This window comes from Sus scrofa, chromosome 9 (genome assembly GCF_000003025.6).
Source record: "Sus scrofa isolate TJ Tabasco breed Duroc chromosome 9, Sscrofa11.1, whole genome shotgun sequence".
NCBI lineage: Eukaryota > Metazoa > Chordata > Mammalia > Artiodactyla > Suidae > Sus > Sus scrofa.
Window position 1 is genome coordinate 92,890,355 of NC_010451.4, and position 27,407 is coordinate 92,917,761.

The 27,407-nt window shown below is 43.0% G+C and overlaps 1 protein-coding gene and 1 long non-coding RNA gene across 4 annotated transcripts in view; one reads left to right on the forward strand and one right to left on the reverse strand.

Annotated features, from left to right (window-relative positions):
- LOC102164596 overlaps positions 1-20,781 on the reverse strand; it is a 35,474-nt gene extending 14,693 nt beyond the window's left edge. The window contains exon 1 of the long non-coding RNA XR_299046.2: positions 20,204-20,781. This is a non-coding gene — a long non-coding RNA (uncharacterized LOC102164596). The remainder of the gene's footprint in view (positions 1-20,203) is intronic.
- The window catches only part of LOC100522455 (multidrug resistance protein 1), an 88,747-nt gene that overhangs the window by 52,627 nt on the left and 8,713 nt on the right, over positions 1-27,407 (forward strand). The window contains exons 16-24 of one of the 3 annotated variants that reach the window (XM_013989592.2): positions 1,752-1,913; positions 2,802-2,948; positions 5,893-6,000; positions 9,483-9,560; positions 12,809-12,892; positions 17,688-17,891; positions 23,146-23,246; positions 24,818-24,958; positions 26,987-27,143. In XM_013989592.2, coding sequence (XP_013845046.2) covers positions 1,752-1,913; positions 2,802-2,948; positions 5,893-6,000; positions 9,483-9,560; positions 12,809-12,892; positions 17,688-17,891; positions 23,146-23,246; positions 24,818-24,958; positions 26,987-27,143 — 1,182 coding nt within the window. Of the gene's footprint in view, positions 1-1,751; positions 1,914-2,801; positions 2,949-5,892; positions 6,001-9,482; positions 9,561-10,823; positions 10,870-12,808; positions 12,893-17,687; positions 17,892-23,145; positions 23,247-24,817; positions 24,959-26,986; positions 27,144-27,407 lie in introns of those variants that run through there. The other 2 variants (XM_013989593.2, XM_021102516.1) reach the window with 2 other exon arrangements.

A 27,407-nucleotide genomic window follows, 5' to 3' on the forward strand; every position in this document is an offset into this window, starting at 1 on the left:
TATTCCATGGGAGTGCAGCACCCCCTAAGGGCGGGATAGGCTAGCTGGGCCACTGAGAATCCAAGGCGCTCTTCCCTAGGGCAGCCAGAATTGGCAGGACTGCCCCAAAATGGAGGCAGATTTTGCACAGCCAGGCCAAACTTGTTCTAGCTTTCTGGGCTGTGGGCCTTTTCCAGGGGGCTGGCGGTGCTGGGTGCTGCTCTGTGGGGTGTAGCCCCTCCAGAGGGCAGGCAGGCCAGGGCAGGGAAAGCCCCTGTGGTGGTCGGCTTCCTGCAAATGGTGAGGTCAGCCCTCCAGGATGGCAGGCAGCCTCAGGTCCAGCATGCATGGGGTAGAGGAAGGGGGGATGCACTGGGAAGCACAGCTTTTTGATAGCTGGTGGGCAAGTGAGCTTGCTGTGGCATGGGGAGTATTCTATGGCAGCTCACCCCTCCTCCTCTCCCCTCACTGGCACCTTGTCTCTCCTGCAGATCCAGCTCTTCTCCCGGGTTTCCTGATGTGGCTTTCCACTCCCCAGCCCTTAGTGTATTGCTCCCTCCACCCACAACACTCAGCTTTCTAGTCTCCTAGGCAGTCTCTGCCCTGCCAACCCTACAGACTGTTTCCTAGTCCCCCAAGCAGTCTCCGCACCACCTAACCCAGCCTGCTCCCAGGGACTAACCTCCGGAGCCGAGGTCTCTGTGCCCAGCCCCCACCCAAGTGTCTCGGTTTTTGGTGACTGTGCCAATAGTTGAGATGATCTGTTTGGTTCTCACTCTGATTTTCAGATCTCAGTCTTACTGCTGCGCTCTTCTCTGCATCTGGAGATCCCACCAATTCAGTTGATCTTTCCGTCAAGTAGGTGACTTTCCAGGGTGGGGGATCCCTTTCTCCTCCACAGTTCCCTTTTGGGAGCACCCGTCCAGCCCAGATTCCCCTTCTCTCACTCTCCCCTTTTCTCTTGTTTTACCCAGTTATGTCACGAGGTTCTTGCCATTATTGGAGTTTAGGTTCTTCTGCCAGCGATTAATTGCTATTCTGTGGGAGTCGTTTAATCTGTAGATGTGTTTTTTTTGGTTGTGTTTCTGGGAGAGGGTGAGGATATCCCCCTATTCTTCTGCCATCATGCCTTCATCCTCCCTCTCTTTTTAAATGTGACTTCTTAAAAAATTCACAATGACAAATGTGGTTGGTTCACATATTTGCAACATATTTCTATTAAGGATACTAGTCCACAGCAAGTATATTTGAGCCAAAAAAACCTCAAGGAGTTCCTGTTGGGGTGCAGTGGAAACAATACAACTAATATCCATGAGGATGTGGATTAGATCCCTGGCTTTGCTCAGTGGGTTAAGGACCTGGCGTTGCTGTGAGCGGTGGTGTAGGTGGCAGCAGAGCTTGGATCCCACATTGCTGTGGCTGTGGCTTGGGTTGGCAGTTGCAGCTACAATTTGACCCCTAAACCGGGAACTTCATATGCCATGGTTATGGCCCTAAAAAGCAAAAAACAAACAAAAAACCCCCCAAAAAACTGGGAAAAGGAAATGGCTATATAAGATACACATAATGGATGTCATCTTGTTTCAGCATATTTAATGTGATTCCTTATTAGTGGCTTTAACTTTCAAATGTAACCACACCAGAAAATAGCAGTTTAGCTTGATCCTTTCTTGTAAGGACTTAAATTGCCATTTACTTTGATACCATATATTCAATGATTAGTTTTCATTGATTAACTTAACCTAACCAGCTTATGCATATTTCTTTTTTAGACAAAAGGCAATGAAATAGAATTAGAAAATGCAGTGGATGAAGCTGATGCCTTGGACATGTCTCCAAAAGATTTCGGATCCAGTCTACTAAGAAGATCAACTCGCAAGAGTATCAAGGGACCACAAGGCCAAGACAGAAAGCTTAGTACAAAAGAAGGCTTGGTACGGAAAAACCTGTAGAGTTGTCTTTAATAGTGGGCCAAGGCTGGGACAGGAGTGGGAACAAGAAGGGGTTATCCAGAAGCCTCCTGTCCTCTTCCCTCACATGTTCCACAAACCCAAATCTCAACATTTTAGACACAAGGTGGAATTTGTGGGAGTTCCCTGGTGGCTTCCAGGTTAAGGACCTGGCATTTTTACGGCTATAGCATGGGTTCAATCCCTGGCCTGGGAACATTTGCATGCCCAGGTAATGGCCAAAAAAAACAAAACAAAACAAAAGAACGACAATTTATAGGACAAGAATTTTAGAAATAGAATTTATAATGTAGAGACATTATAATAGGTCATCATATATAAACATATCTATTCCTTCATCCCTACTTATAAAATTTTTTGTCACGTTTAAAATGTCAAGTCAGACTTAAAAGTTTATGGAATCAGAGGACTTCCCTGGTGGTCTAGCGGTTGGGATTTGGTATTTTGCAACACAGCCCATGTTTGATCCCTGGTTTGGGAACTGAGATCCCACATGAAGCCTCTGCATGCAGGATCCTAAAAAAAAAAGTTTATGAAATCATCATCTACTTCTTAAAAATAAAGGAGGAATATAATAGAATCTGTCAGCACTCGTTTCAAAGTTAGATAGCCATCAATTGATATGGAAGTAGGAATAAGATCTATTCATTTTTAAATTTCCATATATACAGAAGAACGTTACATCACTTAAATCAATTAGGTGTCAATTCTTTTCTTTTTATTTTATTGCATTTATGGTTGTACAACAATCATCACAACCCAATTTTATAGCATTTTCATCCCAAACCCCCAGCACACTCCACTCTCAGTTCTTTTCCTTACTAGTCTGTTGTAATGTGTTGTGTTCTCCAGGATGAACACGTACCTCCAGTTTCCTTTTGGAGGATTCTGAAGCTGAATATAACTGAATGGCCTTATTTTGTGGTTGGCATATTTTGTGCCATTATAAACGGAGGTCTGCAACCAGCATTTTCAATAATATTTTCAAGGATGATAGGGGTAAGTGTTTCTGTCCATTGGGGGGGTTGCTTGTGTAAAAAATGAACTGTTCATATTTGTAACTGTATACAAAAGCTACAAAAAAACCCCAAGCACTTTCGTATGACACTAATCAGCTTGAGGATGTAGGAATGGATGTCTGGTTTGTGATAAAACAGGTACTTTTTTGAAGCTTCCTTTGTCGTGGCAGTCACTTTCTGTCCTAGAGCCCCAGGAACGAGATCCCTGAAAAATAGTCCATGAAGCTAAGTGACTGTCCCCTACCTGCCATCACTGGACTCTAAGTAAGCCTCAGGACTGTCATATAGAGTTCCTCACACATCTGTCACATGGCTGCACCCTGACAGGTGCTTGTCAGGATGTGTCAGGCCATGCGCATGTTAAGCTGCAACCAAACGTGATGGCTTCCGAAAGACTGAGGTTGACAGAGCCTGTTTGCACCTGCTTTCCATGAGGGCATTTTACGTTCCAAGCTAGGCAGGAGTCCTTTCTGTTTAGTGGCAGACGTTCCAACATCAAGCTCAGGTGCCTTTGCTGGAACGTTGGAAACACTGGAGAAAAAGGTGGATCACTCCACAAAATGCAGCCCAAACACTAACTTCTGATTATACAGAAAGATGTATAAATATTCAAGGGCACCCAGAGCTGGCTAACTTATTTCAGTGACATTCAGGACACGTGTTCTCAGTGTTTGCTTTGTGCCAGGTATTGTTCTAGGTGCTGAAAGAGTAGGAAGAAGAGAAACTGTGTGATTACATGGAGCACATGTTCCAGGCCAGGGGAGAGAAGACTTTGTCTATAAAGGGTAATAGAGTAAATATTTAGGCTGTGCAGGCCATATGGTCTCTGTTACACATATTCAACCTTGCTACTATAGTGCAGAAGTAACCCTTCAGAAACAAATGAACATGACTGTGTTCTGTTAGAACTTTATATAAGCATTTGGTGGGTGTCTCATAGCCACTATACATTGGGGCTAGTCCCTGTTCTCACATGTGTCTTGCAGGCAGACAATGGCATCATCAGAAGGAAAAAAAAAAAAAGCAATGAAGCAGTTAGGAATGGGTTTGGCTATATATACAAAAAACTTAAATTGCGGACCTTCTGTTTTCCTCATTCCTCATGTAATGATAGGCCTAGAAACACGTGGTCCAGGGCTGACTCTCTAGATCCTAGATATTGGGTAGGCAACAAGCTCTCTGCCTCCTTGAAGTTGTATAACCCAGAGTTTAGGGTTGTGGGCTCTGAGTTACAGCAGTCAGGGGTACATCCTTGAGTCATCGCTTGCTGGCTGTGTTATCCTGAGCAATTAACTAACTTCTCTATGCTTCAGGTTCCCTCTGTTAAAATGGTGATGATAATAAAACAAACCTTGGAGTTCCTGTTGTGGCTCAGTGGGTTAAGAACGCAACTAGGATCCATGAGGAAGGGGGTTCAATCCCTGGGCTTGCTCAACAAATTAAGGATCCAGCATTGCTGCAATCTGCAGCATAGGTTGCTGAGGTGAACCACATCTGGCATTGCCGTGGTTGTGGTGTAGATCGACAGTGGTAGCTCTGATTCAGTCCTTAGCCTGGGAACTTCCATGTGTCACAGGTGCGGCCTTAAAAAGAAAAAGAGAAAGAAAGAAAAAAAAAAAACAACAACCCTCAAGAGGGGGTTGTGAGGATCAAGGATAGTATACATAAATTTGCTTAGAATAATGCCTGGCACAGAGTGGGAGCTCACTGATGGACAGCTAATATTTTCATTGGAATGACTAATCAAGAAAAATTGATTTCTTCCCCCAAACTTTTTTCCTTCTTCTTCTTCTTTTCTTTTTAAGTCTTTTTAGGGCAGCACTCATGACATATGGAGATTCCCAGGCTAGGGGTCAAATCAGAGCTGTAGCCGCTGGCCTATGCAAGAGCCACAGCAACGACAGATCTGAGCCGCATCTAAAACCTATGTCACGGGCCACAGCAACGACAGATCTTTAACTCACTGAGCCAGGCCAGGAATCGAAACTGAGTCCTCATGGATATTAGTCAGATTCATTTCCACTGAACCACGACAGGCACTCCAAAGCTTTTTTCCCTTTTTAAGAGATAAACATGTCTGGGTTGGGTTAGGAATGAGGCTCTTCCAAGACTGATTTGGGCCCAGTGTGAAGGGAGATGTGTTTTCTTCCCCTGTGGAGTGTTGTTGTCTGTGTGCCTCAAGCCCAGGGCCTCCCATTAGGTCTTCTAACCAAGGTCTCCAAAGGGTGGTTCTAGGTCAGCCAGCCATGGTCCGCCCCTAACTGTCTAACCCCCATCCTACAAAGAAGGCTGGTTTGAGAACCTCCTTTCTTCCAAAGGGCCTGGGCTCAATGAATGAGCACCTCTGGTTCACCAAAACCACATCAGCAGACACAGTTCAACTTCAGACAAGTTGAAATGTCCAGATTGTAAAACAACCAATTGCCATTTGATGCAGTTTCCCATCAAAGGAAGAACAGACTGGGAGTTCCCATTGTGCTCCGTGGTATCGAACCTGACTAGTATCCAAGAGGACTCGGGTTCAATCCTTAGCCTTGCTCAGTGGGTGAAGGATCCAGCATTGCTTTCATTTGTGGTGTAGATCACAGATGTGGCTCAGATTTGGCTTTGTTATGGCAGCTGTGGCTGTTAGCTACAGCTCCAATTTGACCCTCAGCCTGGGAACTTCCATATGGCATGGGTGTGGGCCTTTAAATAAAGGGGGGGGGGCTTGGTCCATTTGTGAATGAATGACAGGCCCACTCTTGGCTCCTAGGGAAGCACAAGATGTCCCCTTTTAGGTCTGCCCTGAAGGAGCCAGCCTGACCTCCATATACTAAGGCTCTCTTGACCCCGAATGCCCATGCTAGTTCCGGAAATGGGTCAGACTTTGAATGATTGCTTCAGTGATTAAACTAAAAACCCTTTAAATATTTTCTTAACAGGTTTTTACAAGAAATGATGATCGTGAAACCAAACGACAGCATAGTAACATGTTTTCACTCTTGTTTCTAATGCTTGGAATTATTTCTTTTATTACATTCTTCCTTCAGGTAAATGTCTATATTTTCACTTTTGTCCATTTTGAGAAAGTTATCATTACTCAACTGGGTGAATTTACTAAACATCTGTGTAATTTGCGTTTGGAGCTCTTGCTGTGGAACAAGTGGGATCGGTGCCATCTTGGGAGTGCTGGGACACAGGTTTGATCCCCAGCCTGGCACAGTGGGTTAAGGATTCCACATTGCCAGAGCTGCAGCTTTTGCTGCTTGGATCTGATCCCTGGCCTGGGAACTCCATACACTCTGGAGCGGCCAAAAAATAGTTCATTTTTGCATTTTAGTAGAATTGCTTGTCTATTCATTCACTGGGCCTCCTTTGGCAGTGGAGTTAAGCCAAGTGGCTATTGGCAGCCAAGTTTCTTTGATGTGTTTAAGATGGTTTGCTTCCTCTGGCTCCCTTCCTTCCCTCTCCACACCATCGCCTCCCCTAACTGGAAATACTAATGAGGTCAGAGGGAACAGAATTTTGATCTAATAGGATGATTGGAAAGAGAACTGGGGTCTAAAAATGGGATTTAGGGGAGCCCTGGACATAGGTTTGGATATAAGTACTGCCAGTGTCAGTCCGCTTCATTACTCAAAGAAATGCCTTCCAGTGTTCCAAAGCAACAATGAAACCCAAACCCCAGCAAGTCATGCTGATTTTAAAAAAATATGAAGAGCTTATTATTCAACTTTTGCTAAAGGACAAAGAACCCTTGAAATAATGGAAGAATGTTAGTCCTGAAACAAAAGCTGTAGGAAACATTTGTAAAGAGTCAGATTTTATGGCTTGCAAAGGATTTGGCTAAAAGTAAACTGCAAGGAACTAAGAGACCTGAAGGCTCAGTAAGGTAAGGCAGTATGAGCTTTGGTATTGGACACAGGCTCAAGGACTTGTTGCACCAGTTCCTAATTTTGTGTCTTTGGGCAGGTAAGTAACTTAAACTGCCTAAGCCTCAGTTTCCTCATCTGTAAAATAGGGATAATGGTAGCTGACTCTTGATGATTGAAAGAGATGACAAGACTAAGTGTCTAGACCTATGGGAGGCAGTTCTAAACATACTTATTAAATGAATGATTGATTAATCACCTGTAATTTTTAAAAATGGAACTCTCAACAGGTCTGTTTATTTTACATGGTGTAAGCAAGTGTTTGAATTTTGAAAAAACAATACTTTTCTACATATGATAGGTGGTCCTAAAGAAAACAGACTGAAGCCTTTGTTACTGGCTTTCTTTGGGGAATTTTATTGTCCTAGAATACATGTGACACTAATTGTATATGAGATGCCATACCAACCATTGAGGCCATAGGAGTTTTGGAGCTATGCATTTGCTGAGGGTGCGGGTGGCTAAGGAATGTGGAAGGAGCTGGGCTTTGGACTGGAGATGTGGGTTGGTGAAACAGAGGTAGTCAAAGTGGTACCTTTGTAACATGACTCTGCTTGGAGAGGCTGGAACCTGGCTTGACTGGCAAACAAGGTGAGATGAGATGCCCTGAATCACAGGACCTTAGAAGTGTAGAGAAGGCACAGTACCTAATAATAATGTTCAAACGAATGCTACCTCCTCATTTAGAAATGAAGGAAGGAGCTCACTGGGGGATTAAGTCCCAGGCTCTGGGTTCCCATTCTGGGTAAGATTCTCTTAGACGCAGATTCAGATTCCAGCTCTGCCACCTTAGAACTGTGGCCTCTGGCAACATAGCAATCCCTCTAAACTTCCATTTTTTTCTATAAAACGGTGATTGTAGGTTTGTCATGAGGACTTCCGGGGATAATGTTTGTGAAGTACTTAACAATGGCCGGTTCTCAACAAAAATAACAGCAGGAATATTCATGAAGTGGGTAGGATCGTCCAGATTTCATTCAGTCTAATAGTGGAAATCTTAATCTGGGCATTTCCAAGGAAAGTGAATCATTTCGGTAACTTCAGGCTTCAACTCAGTTAACCCATCCTTTCTCCATCTCCCACTTCTCCCTGGGTGGGTATCTGTGTTATAGGTGGGGCTGTGCAGCCATTACAGCCCTGGGTGGAGGGCGCTGGTCTCTGGACATCCCATTCCACCCCAGCTTCATGCTGGTGACTCCAGGGGCCTGGGGCCCTCAGTTATATGGTCCAACTGCTGAATTCTTTATCAGGACCCCTTGGAAGATTTGGCTCTATCTCACTGTGCTCTTTGCACGTGTTTCTTGCCTTGCTCTCAGTACTGTCCAGCATGCTACTTGGGACACTCTGGTTGTCCTCCTTTGCTTCTCTGATTCTGCTGGAGACTTGGGCCTCTTGTTGGGGCTTCTCCTCTTGTCATACACCATCCAGCCCTTTCCACTCTGTTTTCCCCAGGCCACTGTGTGGCAGCCCTCATCCGCAGCCTGCCGCTCCCCAGAGCTCCAGAGAGAAACGAGAGCAGTGCTTCCATCGGGCCCAGATCCCCAAACTCTCTGGGATGAGGTCTGTCCTCCTTCCTTCCCAGATGCGGCCCAGCATGGCCGCACAATCACATCTTATTCTCTTCTTTCCCCAAACTCTCTTCACTCCTTCCAGACACAGGTTATAGCTTTGGGGGATCGGGACAGGGCAATGCAGAAAATTCTTTCTTGGTAATCCTTCCTCCCCAACCCAGGTCCCTCCTAGCCTTTTTTGTTTTGTTTTGTTTTGTTTTGTTTTGATTAAAGCGATATATTTCAGATCTTTGATCTCTGCATCCTTTATGGCTGGGTGGCTATATATTCTTCTTCCCCGAGAGTACAGCTCAGGTCCTGGTGTAATCATGAACAGCATCCTTTTCAGTAGCACAAAAATGTTCTGCTTTGGATGATACATAATTTAGACCCTTGGTTTAGAGGGCCCCCTGCCTTGGGAATAACTCCCCAGCTTCCTGAGGGACAGACACTGGCTCACAGAGAGAAAGGAGCAGGGTCAGGGACGGGGCAAAGAATCCACTTCCTAGAGTTCCCGTCGTGGCTCAGTGGTTAACGAATCCGACTAGGAACCATGAGGTTGCCGGTACGATCCCTGGCCTTGCTCAGTGGGTTAAGGATCTGGCGAGGCCGTGAGCAGTGGTGTAGGGTACAGATATGGCTCGGATCCCGTGTTGCTGTGGCTGTGGTGTAGGCCAGCAGATGTAGCTCCGATTCGACCCCTAGCCTGGGAACATCCATATGCTGCGGGAGCAGCCCGAGAAATAGCAAAAAGACAAAAAACAAAAACAAACAAGCAAACAAAACCACTTGCCAATAAATCCCTGATTGGCCTGCCAGGTGGCTGGGGAGCATAATGTCGAGTTCAAAACTGGGCTGTTCCAACTCTGCCTGAGGTGCAGCTACACACCATAGTGCTCAGTCACCAAAACATGGCCAAGCCTTGAAATCGCGCTTTCTGACTTTGTCTGGTGTCCTGCTTTAGCAATGACACCACGTCCCCCTCCTTTTGTGTCATCAGCGGCTGGGTTCCTGACAAGTCTTTCCCATGTGGCCTGTTATTCTTCACAGGGCTTCACGTTTGGCAAAGCCGGAGAGATCCTCACCAAGAGGCTGCGGTACATGGTTTTCAGGTCCATGCTGAGACAGGTATGTGTGTTGAGAATTGGGCCGGGATGTGCCCGTGGGGAGCTGGCGGGAGCGCTGTCAGGTTACTCTGAGCTCCTGCCCTGATCTGCGCTCAGTCTCACCTCAGAGCTGCGGCCAAGCCGCCCATCTGGTCAGGCTCAGAGACCTGCCCTGGGTGGTCTGCTGTGCGTGGGCACAGGGACCAGGATCCCAGCGAGACAAACAGTCTCCAGGGCAGATTCCCCTGCAGCCTCCACCTCAGCAGCTGTAGGCAGAGCAGGTGGCAGTGATCCTCAAGACCCCTCAGCCCTTTCCCCCCTTTCTTTCCTTCTTTCCCCTGGGAGACCCAGGACCCTTGTTTCTCCCCACCCAGACAAGGCCTCTGCACCCCTTCTTTCCGTAGATGACAAGTCAGCCCCTTTCCTGCCACTATCTTTGCTGGGGTTAAACCGATACACTAATTCAAGCTGCAGTGTGACTAGCTGATAAGGACTTCACGGAATGCCTCTCACATTTTACACCTTCAAAACCCTGACAACAGACAGATGGGAATGTTTTCCTGGGGAGAGGAGGAGGGGGTCTGGTCCTGCCACCCAAAGCAGCCAAGTTCCAAGGGAAAAGTTTCCTTAACAATCATGCAAGTGTTATCTGTGACATCATGAGTTCATGTTTTAAAATCTCTACTACACTGGTGCTCCAGAAGGATGTCCTGGACGTGCAGGGGTTACCTGAGCCCTGGCTGAGAAGCACTGGTTGGCTGTGTTGGGATTTCAGAATGACATGCACATTTCCCTTCCCACCCCTCCCACTGCCACTTAAAAAGAAGACATATTTATGGGGATTGCCAGCCTGTGAAGGACAGAGCTAGGCCTGAACCAAGTGAGTGAGAGAGCACTCTTCAGTTGAGGGTCCTGTCTTATGATATTCAGTCAAACCACATTTATAACTGAGATTCAAGTGAGACTCAAGGCTTTGGTCCAGGGCCAAGTGCCCCATTACCCCACCAGCCCCCAGGCCAACTCCTAGGTCCATTATACTTTGGAAGCTCAGCCGTTGATTTTTTGTAATGCCCTCTCCATAAATTATTATGTCTGGCCAATGTGCACTGAGTGCCTTCTGCTTATAAAGCATAATACTAAGTATTGTAAGGCCTTCAGATCTGGGTCCCTTTCTGCAAGGAAGTTACATTCCAGTATGGGAGGCACTTAAGCACTTAACAATTACAGAAAACAAATTGATACATAATAAATGATAATGCTTTTTTTTTTTTCTTAAATACATTAGGGGGAAAATGACAAGATACTGCCTTAATTTCAAATCACCATTTGAGGTAACTTCTTGGGACCACAGTTATTTTTGTAACAGATGTAATCTGATACTTTTAACTTGCAATCTTTTTGGTATTTGTGTATTTTTAAATTTTTCTTTTAAAATTTTTTATTATAGTTGATTTACAATATTCTGTCAATTTCTGCTGTACAGCAAAGTAACCTGCTCAAACATATATTTTTTTCACATTATCCTCCATCATATGTGTGTTTTTTTAATGTTAAGTGGATTTATAGAGAAAATTCTATTTTACATTGAATGTAGATTTTGTTCTAGATTTCTTTTGTTGATTTTTTAAAACCCAAATCACTTATTCTGCCCCAAGCAGCAGTTATCTGCTTATTTGACTTCTCTATCTGGATGTCTAATAAGCATTTCATACCCAGTATTTCCAAAATTGACCTCTTGAATCTCTCCTCCCCCAGGGCTTACTCCTTCCCTGGTCCTCCCCCATGTCAGTAATGGCACCTCCATTCTACCAGTTGTTCAGGCTGAAGACCTTGGAGTCATCTTTGACTCCTCTTCTTTGTTTAATATTACAGCAGCCTCCTAGCTGGTCTCTCACTGCTGCTCTCCTTATCCCAGTCCACTGGGGTCATTGCACAAAAGCCAGAATCATTCGTCTAAAAGTGAGATCACATCCTTTGCCCCAACCCTGCTAAAAGCCACCTCCTAATCCTCAGGATAAAATCTGGAATCTTATCAGTTACCTATAACGTCTCTCACAATGTGGTCCCCACTACCTCTGAGATCTCATCTCCTTCACCCCTTTCCCATATAGTCTACTGTGTACCCATTAGCTTCACTGAATATGCATAAGGTGGTAGGGGAGGGCCCAATGAGAATGGAAGTCTGTCCAGAGGAAGAGGCAGCTTTTACACATTCACACAAAGATGCTTCTAAGGCTGGTGGCAGGACTTATGGCTTTCTTGATGGTACATGAACTGATCAGGTATGCCTTGGCTTCAGGGCATATGCACTTGCTATTTCTTCCTTGTCTCTGATACTCTTATCCATCAGGTCTCTGCTCAAATGTCACCTGAGAAAGAGCTTCTTCTTCTTTTCTTTTTAGGGCTGTAGCTGCAGCATATGGAAGTTCCCAGGCTAGGGGTCCAATCAGAGCTACAGCTGCTGGCCTGTACCACAGCCACAGAAACTTCAGATCCAAGCTGCATACATGGCAATGCTAAGTTCTTAACTCACTGAACAGGGCCATGGATGGAACCTGTGTCCTGAGAGTTCCCGTCATGGCTCAGTGGAAACAAATCTGACTAGTATCCATGAAGACGCAGGTCTGATCCCTTGGCCTCGCTCAGTGGTTTAAAGATCCGAGATTGCTATGAGCTGTGGTGTAGGCTACAGCCACGGCTTGGATCTGGAGTTGCTGTGACTGTGGTGTAGACTGGCAGCTGCAGCTCTGATTCAACCACTAGCCTGGGAACCTCCATATGCCATGGGTGCGGCCCTAACAAGACAAAAACCAAACCAAAACAAAAAGAAGCTGTGTCCTCATGTATAGTAATCGGGTTCATTTCTGCTGAGCCACAAAGGGGACTCCAGAGAGAGACCTCTCTCTCCTCCTCAGTCTATGAAATAATGCCTTCCCTCACTTTTTTTTCCCTCTTACCTTGCTCTATTTTCTCCCACCTGACATGTATAAATTAGTGGCATCTATCACTAGAAGCAGATCTGTTTTTTGGTCACTGTTGAATAGATCTGACACATAGAAATTATGTTGGAACAAAGCAGGCACTCAAAAAAAATTTTTTGACAAATAAAATGACCTATTTATGCGTTTGTCTATGAAGTGCCTTTCTTGTCTATTCAGTGTCAGGTCCTGGGTGCTATATGTTGGAGAGAGAAGTGGTAGATAAACCTGTCCCTGCCCTCTGTCTCATGAATAGGTCTGTAAGATAATGAAATCATTTTCTGTGCCACAGGATGTGAGCTGGTTCGATGACCCTAAAAACACCACGGGAGCATTGACGACCAGGCTTGCCAATGATGCTGCTCGAGTTAAAGGGGTACTGACTGCCTCCCTGCTTTTGCGACTGTCTTAATGCACCATTTTGAATTTCAGCATGAAATTTATTTTTTAAATTTCAGCATGTGTTAGTTCTCATCCTCACTAAGAAAATGTTAAACTTTTAACTTACACAGTATATCGTGTGCCCCATGGCAAAAACATTCATGATTTAAGTATCATATACTATATCGTGTGTAGATAACTTAGCATCTTTGTTTTGTTATTTGCCATCTTATACATGCTATTAACAAAGTATGTGTGTAAGGATAATTATTTAGAAAAGGAAGTATTTATCAGCATATCATGAAGGTCTAGTCTGTTTTAATGATGCTTTGCAAATCCATAGAAACTTGTAATTGCTATAAAGTGTGTAGATGCTGTAAGGAAGTTTAGGGGCAATAAAGTTCAGAGGGGAGGGAAGAATATCTTAAAACGTTTGAAAGAAAGTAAAGAGTGTGAAAAAATTAAAAGGCAAGGATAGAAGGAACAACTTTCACAGTTCTGCTACTCCATGAATCTCTTACTGATAGAACTAGAAGTTACTGAACCTACAAAGTTTTAACTCAATGAATTTTATCATATTGATAGTTGAACCACAGAAATATAGATCAGTCGAACAGGATAGAAAGCCCAGATTTAAACCCATTTACTTACACTGGACTAATCTATGACAAAGAAGGCAAGAATATACAATGGAGAAAAACAGTCCCTTCCATAAGTGGTGCTTGGAAAACTGGACAGCTGCACAGCTGCATATAAAAGAATGAAATTAGAATACTCCCTAACGCTGTACACAAAAATAAACTCAAAATGGATTAAAGACCTAAATATACAACCAGATATTATACAACTCTTAGAGGAAAACATAGGCCGAACACTTTCTGACATAAATCACAGCAATATCTTCTCAGATCCACTGCCTGGAGTGATGACAATAAAAATACAAAAAATGAGACCTATTTAAACTTAAAAGTTTTTTTGGAGTTTCTGTTGTGGCTCAGTGGTAATGAACCCAACTAGTATCCCGGAGTATGTGGGTTCAATCCCCATTAAGCATTTAATGGGTTAAGGATCTGGCATTGCTGTGAGCTGTGGTATGGATCACAGATGTGGCTCAGATCTGACGTGGCTGTGGCTGTGGCTGTGGCCTAGGCCAGTAGCTATAGCTCTGATTTGATCCCTAGCCTGGGAACTTCCATATGCCATGTGTGCAGCCCTAAAAACGGGGGGGGGGGGTGTTTGCAGAAGATATAAATAGAGAATTCTCCAAAGAAGACGTACACATGCCAAAAAACACATGAAAAGATGTTCATCATCACTAATTATTAGAGAAATGCTAATCAGAATTGCTATGAGGTACCACTTTACACCTGCCAGCATGGCCATCATCAAAAAGTTGACAAACAATAAATCATGAAGAGGATGTAGAGAAAAGGGAATGCTCTCACACTGTTGGTGGGATGTAAACTGGTGCAACCACTGTGGAAAACAGTATGGAGATTCCTCAAAGAACTAAAAAATAGAATTACCATTTGATCCAGAAATTCCACTTCTGGGCATCTATCCAGAGACAACCATGACTCAAAAAGATACGTGTACCCCAATGTTCATTTTATCACTATATACAATAGCCCAGACATGGAAGCAACCTAAATGTCCATTGACAGAGAAGTGAATAATGAAGATGTGATACCTATACACAATGGAATATTATTCAATCATAAAAGGGAATGAAATAATGGCATTTGCAACAACATGGATGGACCTAGAAATTATCATGCTTAAGTGTAGTTAGTCAGACAGTGAGACACAAACATCACATTCTATCACTTATATGTAGAATCTAAAAAAGGATACATTGACCTTATTTGCAGAACAGAAACCGACTCACAGACTTTGAAAAACTTATGGTTACCAAAGGAGGCAGGTTAGGGGGGAGGGATGGGCTGGGTGTTTGGGATGGAAATGTTGAACCAGCAAGTTCTGAATGGTGGATCAGTGACAATTTCTTCTTTAACTACAACTGCTAATGACAAAAATCCACAAGTTGCAGATCCCTTGTGGCTTAGCAGGTTAAGGATCTGGTGGTGTCACTGCTGTTGTTCTGGTTATAATGTGGCATAGGTTTGATACCTGGCCTGGAAACTTCCACATGCTGCAGGCTCAGAAAAAAAAAAAAAAAACACTCCACTAGTATGGATTTGGAAAAAAAAAAAAGCATGTGATTTCTTCCATGTCTTTCCCTCCTTTGAACCTTCTCAATCTTCATCTTTTAATCTTTAAGATACTACTATAATAACATTTCTTCTAATATGGGGTTTCTGTAAAAATGAATTAGGCTATGCAGGTGGAAGCACATACAATTATAAAGTTGTAATATATATCTCAGGCAATGGTTTTGTATTTTTAGGGCTGCACCAATGGCATATGGAAGTTCCCAGGCTGGAGTCGAATCGGAGCTCTAGATGCTGGCCTACACCACAGTTTCTGGAAACACCAGATCCCTAACCCACTGAGCAAGGCCAGGGATTGAACCTATGTCCTCATGGATGCTTGTTGGCTTCGTTATTGCTGAGCCATGAGGGGAACTCTGGCAATGTTGTTTTTCTACACAACTCTTTGTTTAAAGCCAACAAATGAATAAAATTTGAGATTTAGATCAAGTTGTACAGAATCTAACAGAACAGAATGTACACTGCTTGAAATAACTTTGAATTTCATAAATCAGACCACACTCATGCCCTTACAGAGTCCTTGTGGGGTGTCAGAATGTCCTAAGTGCTGTGGGAAAAAATGGTAGGAGCCTGCTGGTCATCAGGGAAGGAAGGCCTCAGCCTCAATGATAGGATGACATACGCAAGAGGCCTGAAGGAAGGAAAGGCACCAGTCCATAGATATCTAGAGTGGCATGTTCTGAACAGAAGGATCCACAAATGCAAAGGCCCTGAGCCTGGAGCATTTATTTCCACAACTGTTCCCAAAGGAGCAAGGAGGATAGTGTGGCTGGAGTAAAATGAGTGAAAGGAAGAGTCGTTTAAGAACTGAGATGAACATCATATCTGAAATTCTATGAGGAATCACTGTAGGGTTTTGAACACAGGAGGGACATGATCTGAAAATGCTAAAGGCTGCTATGGGAATTGGTTGAAGAGGCAAGGGGAGATGCAGAAAGTCTGTTGCAATCGTCCAGTGGGAGAGAAGACAGTTTCAGACTAGGAGAGTCAGAGAGAAAGTGTTATCAGGAATCAGATTCTTGACATAGTTTGAAGGTACAGCCAACAGAGTTGGCTGTCTCTTGAGTGAGATACAAGAGAAAGGGAATTTGAAGATGACTCCAGAACTTTGGTACCTGCACAGCTTAAAAAATGGAACTGTTTTTTAATGACACCAAGAAGCTGCAAGGTTGTAAAGAATTCCTTTTTTTTTTTTTTTGTCTTGTCTTTTGAGGACCGCACCCGCGGCATATGGAGGTTCCCAGGCTAGGGGTCTCATCGGAGCTGTAGCTTCAGGCCTGTGCCAGAGCCACAGCAACGCCAGATCCTTAACCCACTGAGTAAGGCCAGGGGTCGAACCTGCAACTTCATGGTTCTAGTCAGGTTTGTTTCCGCTGCGCCACTTTGGGAACTCCAAGAATTCTGTCTTAAATTTCAGAGCTGATAGTAGCTTTGGTTATCAATCAATATACCTGCTTGTTTGGGGTTGGGAAAAATTGGTCCAAGGTCGCAGAGGTGGCAGTGACCATTCTAGACTGTGCTCCATCATAATCTTTCCCTGAGACCAGACACACTCAGATGGAGGAAATCTGGGGAGTGGAAAAAATACAGGCTATTTCCAGAAAAAGTAGATCTGTGCACCAGAGCAAGAATTTGGAAAAACTTGAGGGCAATGGAGTGCTTCTGGATAAAGGTGCAGGGTGAACTGACTTTGTATTTTGACTTCTGGCTTTTCAGCTAGAAATAACTGCATGCTTCTGAAAATCCTGCCTCAGGCACATAAGCTGAAGGTTCTGGTGCCTGCATAATATCCTAAATTAAATTCTGTAACTTTCATCTCTGTATATTTTTTTCTAAAGAAAATAAGCATCTCAAATAGGCTGAGATATATTTGCATACCCTCAATGACAAATAAGAGCCTTAAATCATGAGTAGTGCTGCACCTCACGTTGGAAATTTCCAGCAGTCCCAATATAATATAATTGTGAGTCTATTTTATCTTGCTTATTTGCAGAGCTTGCGTTAGTTATCATGGTATCATTGATTAATGAACATTTTCTTGGCATTAAGAACCCCATGAAGGAGTTCCTATTGTGGCCTAGCGGAAAAGAACCTGACTAGTATTACTGAGGATGCAGTTTTGATCCCTAGCCTTGCTCAATGGGTTAAGGATCTGGCCCTGCCTTAAGCTTCAGTGTAGGTCGAAGACAGGCCTGGGATGTGGTGTTGCAGTGGCTGTGCAGCTACTGTTCTGGTTTGACCCCTGGCCTGGAAGCTTCCATATGCCTTGTACAGCCCTAAAAAGACCCCCGGCACAAACACATACAAAATCAGATGAGACAGAAATGTGTAATTGAAGTGCAAATTATTGATCCTCTCCTTTAAATATTTATTCTGAAATAATGGCAATCCTTATTTTAGAAACTAAACAAACTTACCAGTAAACCTTTACTTTTTATTTCCTAACTGGAGATGAGATTTTCCTGAAGCTGAATTATCATAATCTTTAAGAAAATATATCAGCACTGATTTTAAAGATATTATCAAAATGTCTCTTAGAGTCTTTTCTTTCTTTTGCAGGCTATTGGTGCCAGGCTTGCTGTCATTACCCAGAATATAGCAAATCTTGGGACAGGGATTGTTATGTCCTTCATCTTCGGCTGGCAACTAACACTTTTACTCTTGGTGATTGTACCCGTCATTGCAATAGCAGGAGTTGTTGAAATGAAAATGTTATCTGGACAAGCAATGACAGATAAGGAAGAGCTAGAAGGTGCGGGGAAGGTGAGTTAGATGAAATATCATTGCTGACCTAAGGAGAGTAAAATACTCTCATCAGTGTTCTTCTGTTACTCACGACCACTTGCTATTCTGAGGATGCCGTTATAACCATTCCCCAATGCAATCCTGCTGGACATTTGCTCAGCAGACTGGAAGCTGAAGAAAAGTAGCAAAACACATGCTCAGATGCCCAGACCTACAACACCTGTATCAGGGTTTCTAGTTTCAGATGGTTGTCTTCACACCCTTCCCTCCCCTCTTCCCCCAGCATCTCTTTTTCTCTCCCTCTTTCTCTCAAACCAGCAGAAATCCATTGCTTTATTGAGGAGAGTAGGTCCATTTAATAATATGTGAAGGGGCAGATTAAAAAATGGAAAAGGCTGAAAGGTCTTTATTCCATCTGGCTTAAATTATTCTCATTCTTTTTATCATGCCATCTCCCTTCATCTTAATTCTGTGTACCCTTACTCTAAATTTTGGGGGTTTTTTTTTGGCTACATACTTGTCTGGTGGTTGTTGCTGTTTTAAACCGATTCCTATATGGCATTTGCTGCGTTTCCAGAACAATTGCTTTACTCGTCAGGGTGACCCTAGGAGGAGGGTCTGTTATTAGCTCCTTTTTCCAGTGAGACTGGGGCACAATCAGGTAATGTCCCCGGTGCCTTAGAGCCAATTAGTCTCAGAGCCAGGGTCCAAACCCAGCAGTCATGCTCCCAAGTTGTGCCGCTGTTAAGAAATGAAGAGGTCTGCTGATGGCTGAACATAACCTGCTATCACATGATCTGGCTCATGGCAGAAATGAGTGGCCAGAACAGGGCTGACCCCCCGACTGACCCTCCCATCCAGGAAAGGGCTACGCCCATCAGTGGACCCTCAAAGGTGCCCAAGTGTCAGGGCAGGGACTCAGGCAGATCGAGTGGCCTCGGTGTCTGAGGTACTTTGTCTCTGGGCCCGGCTCCCCATCCCTTAGGATGACAAAGGGGTCCTAGAGGCTGGTCTTCTCCCCAACACTTTGTCCTGAACCCCCCTGCTATCCCCTCCTCAGACCTTTTTACCCGGGGTCCCTGGGATTCCTTCAGGAAATTCCTTTGGGCCAGCCTTAGTGCTTCTCAGCCATGGTCGATGGGGGAACGACCTCAAGTGAGGTTTCCCTTCAGAAGCCGGCCAGTCCTGAGGTTCAGCAGGATGGTGCCAGCCCCAGGCATCTGGCTGTGGTCAGGCCCAGGAAACACTGGCCTCTGCTAGGAAATCCATTCTGTGACTGGTTGCTTCATTTAATCCTATACTTTATTGATTTTCTCCCATTGGTGTGGACTCTTCATCTAATGAGCAGATGGAAAAACCGAGGAAAAAATGTGTATAAGAAGAAAATGCATTACCATTTAATAGTGTCATCATTTCCTGAGGTTTCAAAAGGTCCCAGAAGGGAGTCTTAGGTTGTTTATAGGAAGATCAGTCTTAAGCTAGTGTAGATCTTAACCACGGCTTAGCACCTTTGAGGTGGTTCATCAGCTTAAGAGTCTGGGAATTCTGTCACAAGGGGCAAGGGAAGGGATGCAGATGGAGAGAGATATGTGTGAATATGGCAGGTTTCCTGGGTGAAGGTAGAGGGTGAGGTAGACACTCTGATGCACTCAGTGGTGGTTCACGAGAGGGTCAGAAGCATGTGGGGAAAGTATTGCACCAGCCAGTTCAGGACATGATAAAACATCCACTCCCATCTGACCCTCATTCTTAGCTTACTGAGCATTAATTATGTACCAAGCATCATTCAAAGAGCTCTGTATGCCTCACCTCATTTGACCTTCTTCGTAACTCTTGAATTATCTCTGTTAGGTAATAAAAGCCAAGGTTCAGAGAAGTCAAGAACTTGCCCAAAGTCACACAGCATCAGTCTAACTGATCTGTCTGTCCACTTTCTCTAGTCCTTGCACAGAAGCCACACTCATCTCTTACAAACACAAACAAGATCATGCTAACGTCTAAACCCTCCAGCAGCTTCTGATCACACTGGGAATAAAATCAACATTTTACCATGGATTATAACACTCTGCATATCCCAGCTCCTGACCCAGGCTTGTCATGCTTTCTCTGTTGCACACCCTGCTCTGGCCTTATGGACCTTCTTTCAGTTCCTAAAACTCCCCAAGCTGATTCCCTCTGGTCTTCATACCTCAGAATTAGTACCTTTTCAGAGGTACTAATCCTGGCACTTGAATTAATTCCTGATACTTCTTAGCACTTGATAGTTCTTTCATATTTCTTTGTTGATTAATGATCTAGCTTCCCTACAAAAATGGAAATTGGGACCATACCTGTTGTTTTCCCTTCAGAGGGTAACATCGGGCCCAGGATTCCAGAGCATGATTGTGGGGTGATGTCAGGGCTGGCTCACATCCTCCACCCTGCCCCTGATTTGTGCTCCATCCATTTCTGTAACATTATTATTTACAGTTTATTATTACTTTTTTCGTTTTTGGTCACCCAAGGAGCACATGGAAGTTCCTGGCTAGGGGCTGAATCTAAGCCACAGCAGCTGCAGCAATGTCAGATCCTTAACCCACTGTGCAACAGCAAGAACTCCTGTCACATTATTATTGATGAATGAATATTTTTATAGATTAGATTCTTCCTTTCATACATAAAAGCTGTAATTATACTTTATTTGAAGGTAAGAAGAGAATTGTGAGGGTTTTTCTTTCTAGAAACATATTTTTTGCTTTCTTCAAAATGATGGTTTCTGAGGGAAACTCAGTGCTACTTCCTCTTCTCAAATTAGAAAGTCAGCTATAGGAGTTCCCATCATCACTCAGCAGTAACCAACCCAACTAGTACCCAGGAGGACTTGAGTTCCATCCTTGGCCTGGCTCAGTGGGTTAAAAGGATCCAGTGTTGCCCTGAGCTGTGGTATAGGTCACAGATGAGGCTCAGATCTGGTGTTGCTGTGGCTGTTGGTATAGGCTGGCAGGACAGCTCTGATTCATCCCCTAGCCTGGGAACTTCCATATGTTGTGGGTGAGGCCCTAAAACAAAAAAGAAAGTCAACTATACTTTAATAAAAACTTTAAAAAATGCACAAAGTGGGGATAATAACTGCATTTCTTTCATAGGTTAAGTGTGAAGACAAAATTACTAAATATATGAAGCCTGTTTAGAACAGTAATTAAAAAAAGAAAGTTCTCTCTCCCCATAGTAGGTACTGAGTCTTTATGGAAAACTCTGGAGTAAATGAAGCTGTGAGGATGCAGAGTACTGGATTAAGCCCTTTCCTAACTGCTTAGGAAGCAATTAGCCCTTTCCTAATTGAAGGTGATTGTCCAGTGATTATATTGTTTTACTTGCCATTCAAGGTCTGTAACTCATAATCTCTTGCTTTTATTGTGCTGTTCACACTTTCTAAAAAGTAATGACACAACCAGTCACAAAGCAGTCACAAACAAAACACACCTGGCTTAGAAAATTTACAGTAAAATCTGTTTTCCACCAGACAGTGTTATAGTTTGCGGGATTTTCCAACTCATGTAAGAAACCTCTTTTTGTTAGATGCCTTATAATCAAAAATATTTCTGCCATGGGTCTGAAGAAAGATTGTCTTTGAGGATTTGAGTGGATGCCTTTTTTTCCTCTAACTTTTTACTTTCTGTACTTTTAGCATTTTCTAAAATGAGTATATATAATTTTTTATAACATAAAAAGAATTTTATAAAATATTTTGACACAAATTGAATCTGGGCATCTTCCTATATTAGTAGCTTATGGTAAACACATTGGCCTACGGGGCCAGAGTATAATATTTTTACATTATTTTTTAAATATTTTTTTCTAAGACTATTGTATTGATTGTTTTTCTAATAGCTTTTTGCATGAGCCTTTAAACTGACTTAATGTCATATTTGCTAGTAGCAGTAAAGAATAAGTGAGATTTGGGGTTTGTGATTTTTAAACTGTAAATTATTCTAATGTAATTGAAAGTGTCTTTATTTGTATCAAATATGGCCAGTGTAGAAACCAAAGAAAAAAAGAACACTGTAATAAAATGTCTCTCACTGATTTATAATTTAGACTTATAATTCCACAAATTAATCTCTTAGATTTAGAGTTCAAAGGGACTTCTGAGACCCTCTTGTCCACCCTCATTTTATAGATGAGGCAAATGGGCAGAGAGGTGTTTCAAGGTCCTGTGCTGATGCAAGCTGAAATCTCCTTTTGTGCACTGGTGTTTTTGTCTTTTCCACAGCCCTTTACTCAGTCTCCAGAAGGTAGTAAAGGGTGTATTTGTCCTAATCAAATAGCCTTATTGGGAATTACATTCAATTAAAATACAACACAACTGAATGGGGTGGCCCAGCAGGTAAGGATCTGGTGTTGTCTCTGTTGTGGCTCACGTTTATTCCCTAGACCAGGACCTTCCACAGGCCACCCATGTAGCCAAAAAATGTTTAAAATAAAACAGAAGAATTTAAACAATATGGGCAAACATTTATGTACAAGGATGTTTACACAGAATTACTTTTAATAAGAACTGAAAACCTTAAAGGAATGCTTAGCCGGCTGGGATATTAAGTGGCCTTTTAAATATTCCATTGCTAATGTATATTTATTGACCTTGGAAATGTGCTTGATATTTGTTAAGGTAAAAGAGAAGGCTATATGGCCAAATTCAGAACTTGAGCCCAATTTTGTTAAACAGGTATCTTTAGGGAAAAAACTACATGTACACCATTACGTAAAACATATGTAACTTTTCATTACCTTCTCTACCTTTGCAATCTTTTCCAAATATTCTTTAGTTGTCTCAAACGACATCTGTACAAAACATACATACGTTACCTTAAATACATGTATGTAATAACTATAAACTTAAAATGTGATCATAATAAAACACAGAGCACTGCAGTAGAGAGAAAGAGCACTGCAGTAGAGGTAAAATACTGAGTTCTCAGGTTAATTTTGCTCCTGTAAAGTGACGTGGCTTTAGTCAGTGCCTTCATCTGTTTAACCTTCAGCTTCTCCTTCTGTAAACTGGAGTTTGAATTAGTCCATCTTCCTTCCAGATCTAAAACTCCATTTGTGACAGATTACTTAGTATCCCTTTCCATAGCATCGAAGCTCATGGGTCATACTAAGTATTATTTAATATGCGATATTAAAAAACATTTAATAATAAAATTAATTGTCTTAATCTCTTTGATGGAGTTCAGACTCATTGTCACCATTGGCCTTTGTGCCTGTAGTGACTGGGCCCTCTCTCACACAGATTGCCACTGAAGCAATAGAAAACTTCCGAACTGTTGTTTCTTTGACTCGGGAGGAGAAGTTTGAATCTATGTATGACCAGAGCTTACAGATACCATACAGGTAATAACCCCTGAAGAGTGGGAGGGGAGTGTGGGGAGTTTTTCAGTCATCACATTTGTTTTCTGCAAGATTACTTTTGCTGGAAGGGAGGGGACAAGTGGAGAAACTCCTAGGAGGAAACCAATTGGGATGCACTTACAATCATCCAAGAGGGAAATCTCAGACTCTGACCTAAGGCAGGGACATCTCTGAGATAGAAGCTGTAAGAGCAGGTAACTGATGGGATGGGAAGAGGGAGGGCATACTGAGAATGACTCTGATACTGAGTTGGCCTGAGATCCTATTACATGTTCCCCTTGGGAATGAGTTCTTTATGGGACATGAAATTTGAGGTATCTGTGGGTTCTGAGGATGTGATGCTTCTTGAGTTTTCCTTCCCTTCTTCTCTTTAAGCTTCTCCAGTGGACACCTTCTGTTCTCCCTTTAATGAGCTCAAGGCGAGGGCTCTAAAAAGTGATGTCAACATAGGCAAGGCCACCCTCTCTGAATCTTGTTTCTTCCATGGTGAAGGGAGAGGGCTGAACCTGAACCTTACTGATAGGTTTTCAAGCTTTTTTTTTTTTTAAATGACAATAAAGCCTTTTTTTTTTTTTTCTTTTTTTCTTTTCTTTTTTTTCTTTTTAGGCCGCATCCGCGTCACATGAAGTTCCATGGCTAGGGGTCAAATCGGAGCTGCATCTGCTGGCCTACACCACAACCACAGCCACACCAGATCCAAGCCACATCTGCAACCTACACCAGAGCTCATGACAACACCCAATCCTCAACCCGCTGATCGAGGCCAGGGATTGTACCCACATCATCATGTATACTAGTAGGGTTCATTACTGCTGAGCCATGACAGGATCTCCAATAGAGTCTTTTTATGGGAAAAAAAATTCATTTGAAATACCAGTATATGAAACAGATAAAAGAAAATAGATATGGTTGAAGCAGGAACAGGAGGCCCACTCACCAGTCTGTTCTCATCTCCACATCGCCCAGTACACTGTGGCAAAAAAAATCCACACACGAAGCCTTTGTGAAGCCCTTTCTAACTCCTCCAGGGAGTTAGTGCTTCCTCCTTTCTCCCTCTAACATGTTATTCAGAAGGTACTTCCATGCATAAAAAATAATCCATGTTCACTTCTGGGTCCCTAAGGGCAAGCACATGCCTGGTTCTATGTTCCAGCCAGTATGGTCCCTACAGCTCGTGGGCCTTGGGTCAACGTGTGTTGAATGAATATTCGCTATTCAGTACATGCATGTTATATGCCCAAGAGTGGAGAGGGGAAGGAATGGAATTTATTAATCCCTAACAGACTCTTCTTACTGTCCTGGGCTTATTTTGACTTGACCTCACACTTGAAGATGTAGTTAATTCTTCATTAAAGATGAAGACACTGAGGCTTAGAGACGAGGTAGTTTCCTAAATTCTCACAAGTGGTGACAGGAAGACCAAACTTAGTGTTTTGGAAACTCGACTCATTTTTGTCTGTCATACCTCCATACCCACTTGCTGACCTCTCAAAGGTGATGTCTCAAGGACTGAGGATCAACATCAAGTAAACTTCACAATGTCTTCTTTTCAGTAACTCTTTGAGGAAGGCACACATCTTCGGAATCACTTTTGCCATCACCCAGGCAATGATGAATTTTTCTTATGCTATCTGTTTCCGGTTTGGCGCCTACTTGGTACAACATGGCTACATGGAGTTTCAGGATGTTCTCTTGTAAGTATGGGCTTCATGTTTATATTTCAGCTCTAGATTCAGACCAAGGTGAGTATAAAAAAAAAACTCCACTTTGGAGCTTCATGAAGATTTTGGTGATTCAGAAGATGGTATTTTCCGCCTGAGTCTCCACGTGTTATCACTGAAGCACCTTATTTCATTTGGGGAATCGGTGTCTTCCCTTCTCCCCAGTGCTGACTCACACATTTGACTTTCCCAAATCAATGGTGAGGTGGGATGGTGATTCAATGAGGGGTTTCTAGAAGGTCTTGGCATTTGGGAAGAAGCCTAATCTGGAACAAAGTACCTGGCTACTCATAAAGGACTCTGAACAGGGCAGCTAAATAAATAACAGGTGTGGAGGGCTGAGTTCTGAAAGCCATGGAAGATTCCAGGATAAATTTGATTTCCTTGATACTGCTTTACTCTAAAGCACTTAGAAGGTAAGAGCTGGCGAAATTCAGATGTGATAAAGGAAAGCTGAACAGGAGATCTGCTGCATCACTGTGAATGCAGCACCTTGCTCAGGAGAAGACAGGCTTGGACTTATTTATACTTCTGAAATAATCAGATATGTGGTTCGGTAGTGAAAGCGTGTAGAATTTTTCTGTGTCCAGACTTGGTGAAGGCTGAGCTGCTCTTTGGTGGTGTACCACAATTAGTGGTAGTACAGTTTTATGTTTAAACCAGAGTCATCTAAGCCTAGAAATATAATGTGTTAGTATAATGTTTCCATCCTGCTTAGACATCGACTTGCATATGCATTATAGTTTTTCAGGATGACCCCAACAGAAGATTTAAAATTTCCTCTCAGCATCTTCCTGACAAATGATATTCAGATGCTATTACAATTGTTACCAAAAGACGAGAAGCGGGGGTCATTGGTAATCTGATTAGATAATTATTTCATCTATCGCTCAACTTTCAGCTTAAGTATTCCGTTGATGGATGTGGCTGACTCTTGAGCATTTAGACTCAGAAAAATCAGTCTTCCAAGTGAATGATAGGGGAGACCTGTCTGAAGAGCAGTCCATTTTATTATTAATCAGTATTATTACATATGTTCATTTTTGGCCATCCTGAGGCATATGGAGGTTCCCGGGGGGGATCGATCCAAAAGGATGTACATTTTCCTTCAATTTGGAAATGAACTTTTTAACAACAGACTTCCTCAGTCATATTTCCTAAAACAAAGCATGGAAGACAACTTAGGGGAAGTGCCATGACTCCAACAGTGAGAGACAGATTTGATGTCCTGTGAGGTCCTTCCCAACTTAGGGATGCCAGGATTCCTGTGTCATAGATCTTAATTGATGTATCTTTAGAGCAGCACAGAATTGGGCTCTTTAAAGAGCTCCATTTGCTGTACAACTCACAGGTTTTCTAATAAATGGATGTATTTCCTGCAAAACCACCCATATACATTATTGGTTGGCAAATACTGCTGCACAACCACCAGCCACTAATGCCCACTGACATACGATAGTAAACATTTATTTATGCCTTTAAGTCTGTGGGGCAGCCAGGCAGTTCTGCTGCTCTGGGTTGAGCACAGTGAATCTCAGCTTGGCTGCATGCATGGAGCCAGAAGCTAGTTGGCAGGGGCCACACAGCACTATTCTGTCTGTGCCTTGTCCTTGAGCAAGCTAGTTAGTGGCAGAGATGAGGGTGGGCGAGAGGGAGAGAGAAGAGAGAGAGAAGCATGTAAGGTCCCCCGAGTCATAGGCTTGGAAGTGGCAACAGTCACTTCCACCACATCCTAATGGCCATAGCAAGTGCCAAGGCCACAGATTCAAAGGGTAATAAAAAAATTTCCACTTAAATGGAGGAGCTACAAAGTCACATTACAAGAAGGTGAGGACACAGAGATGAAACACTGAGTCATTTTCCAATCTATCACACTGATTAAAAAAAGGAAAGTTTTATTTTGTGTTGTCTTTTTTTGACTGATGTCACTGGCTGCAGAAGTGTCAACTTTGTAGCACTGCAGCCATGACTCTTGGCACATTTTCACTTTGTTGTATGCAGAGTCTTCTCAGCTATTGTCTATGGTGCCATGGCCATGGGGCACGTAAGTTCATTTGCTCCTGACTACGCTGAAGCCAAAGTGTCTGCAGCCCACATCATCATGATCATTGAGAAGACCCCTCTGGTTGACAGCTACAGCACCACAGGCCTAAAGCCGGTCAGTCTGATGTTGTTATGTGATTTGCTCCTAACTGATGAATGAAAGTATTTCAAGAGGAAGTTTAATACCATCTATGCTTTTTTTTTTTAATTTGCTGGTAATAAAATGAAACTTTCTAGATCATGTGTTCATTTTAATAAATGCTGAAAATACATGGTAACATCTAGTAGTTTTGTAAAATGAAGCCACAAAAAATATGGAAACACTGCCCACTTTATACGCAAATCCCGGTCAGGTTTTATTATATGTAAGTTACTCTAT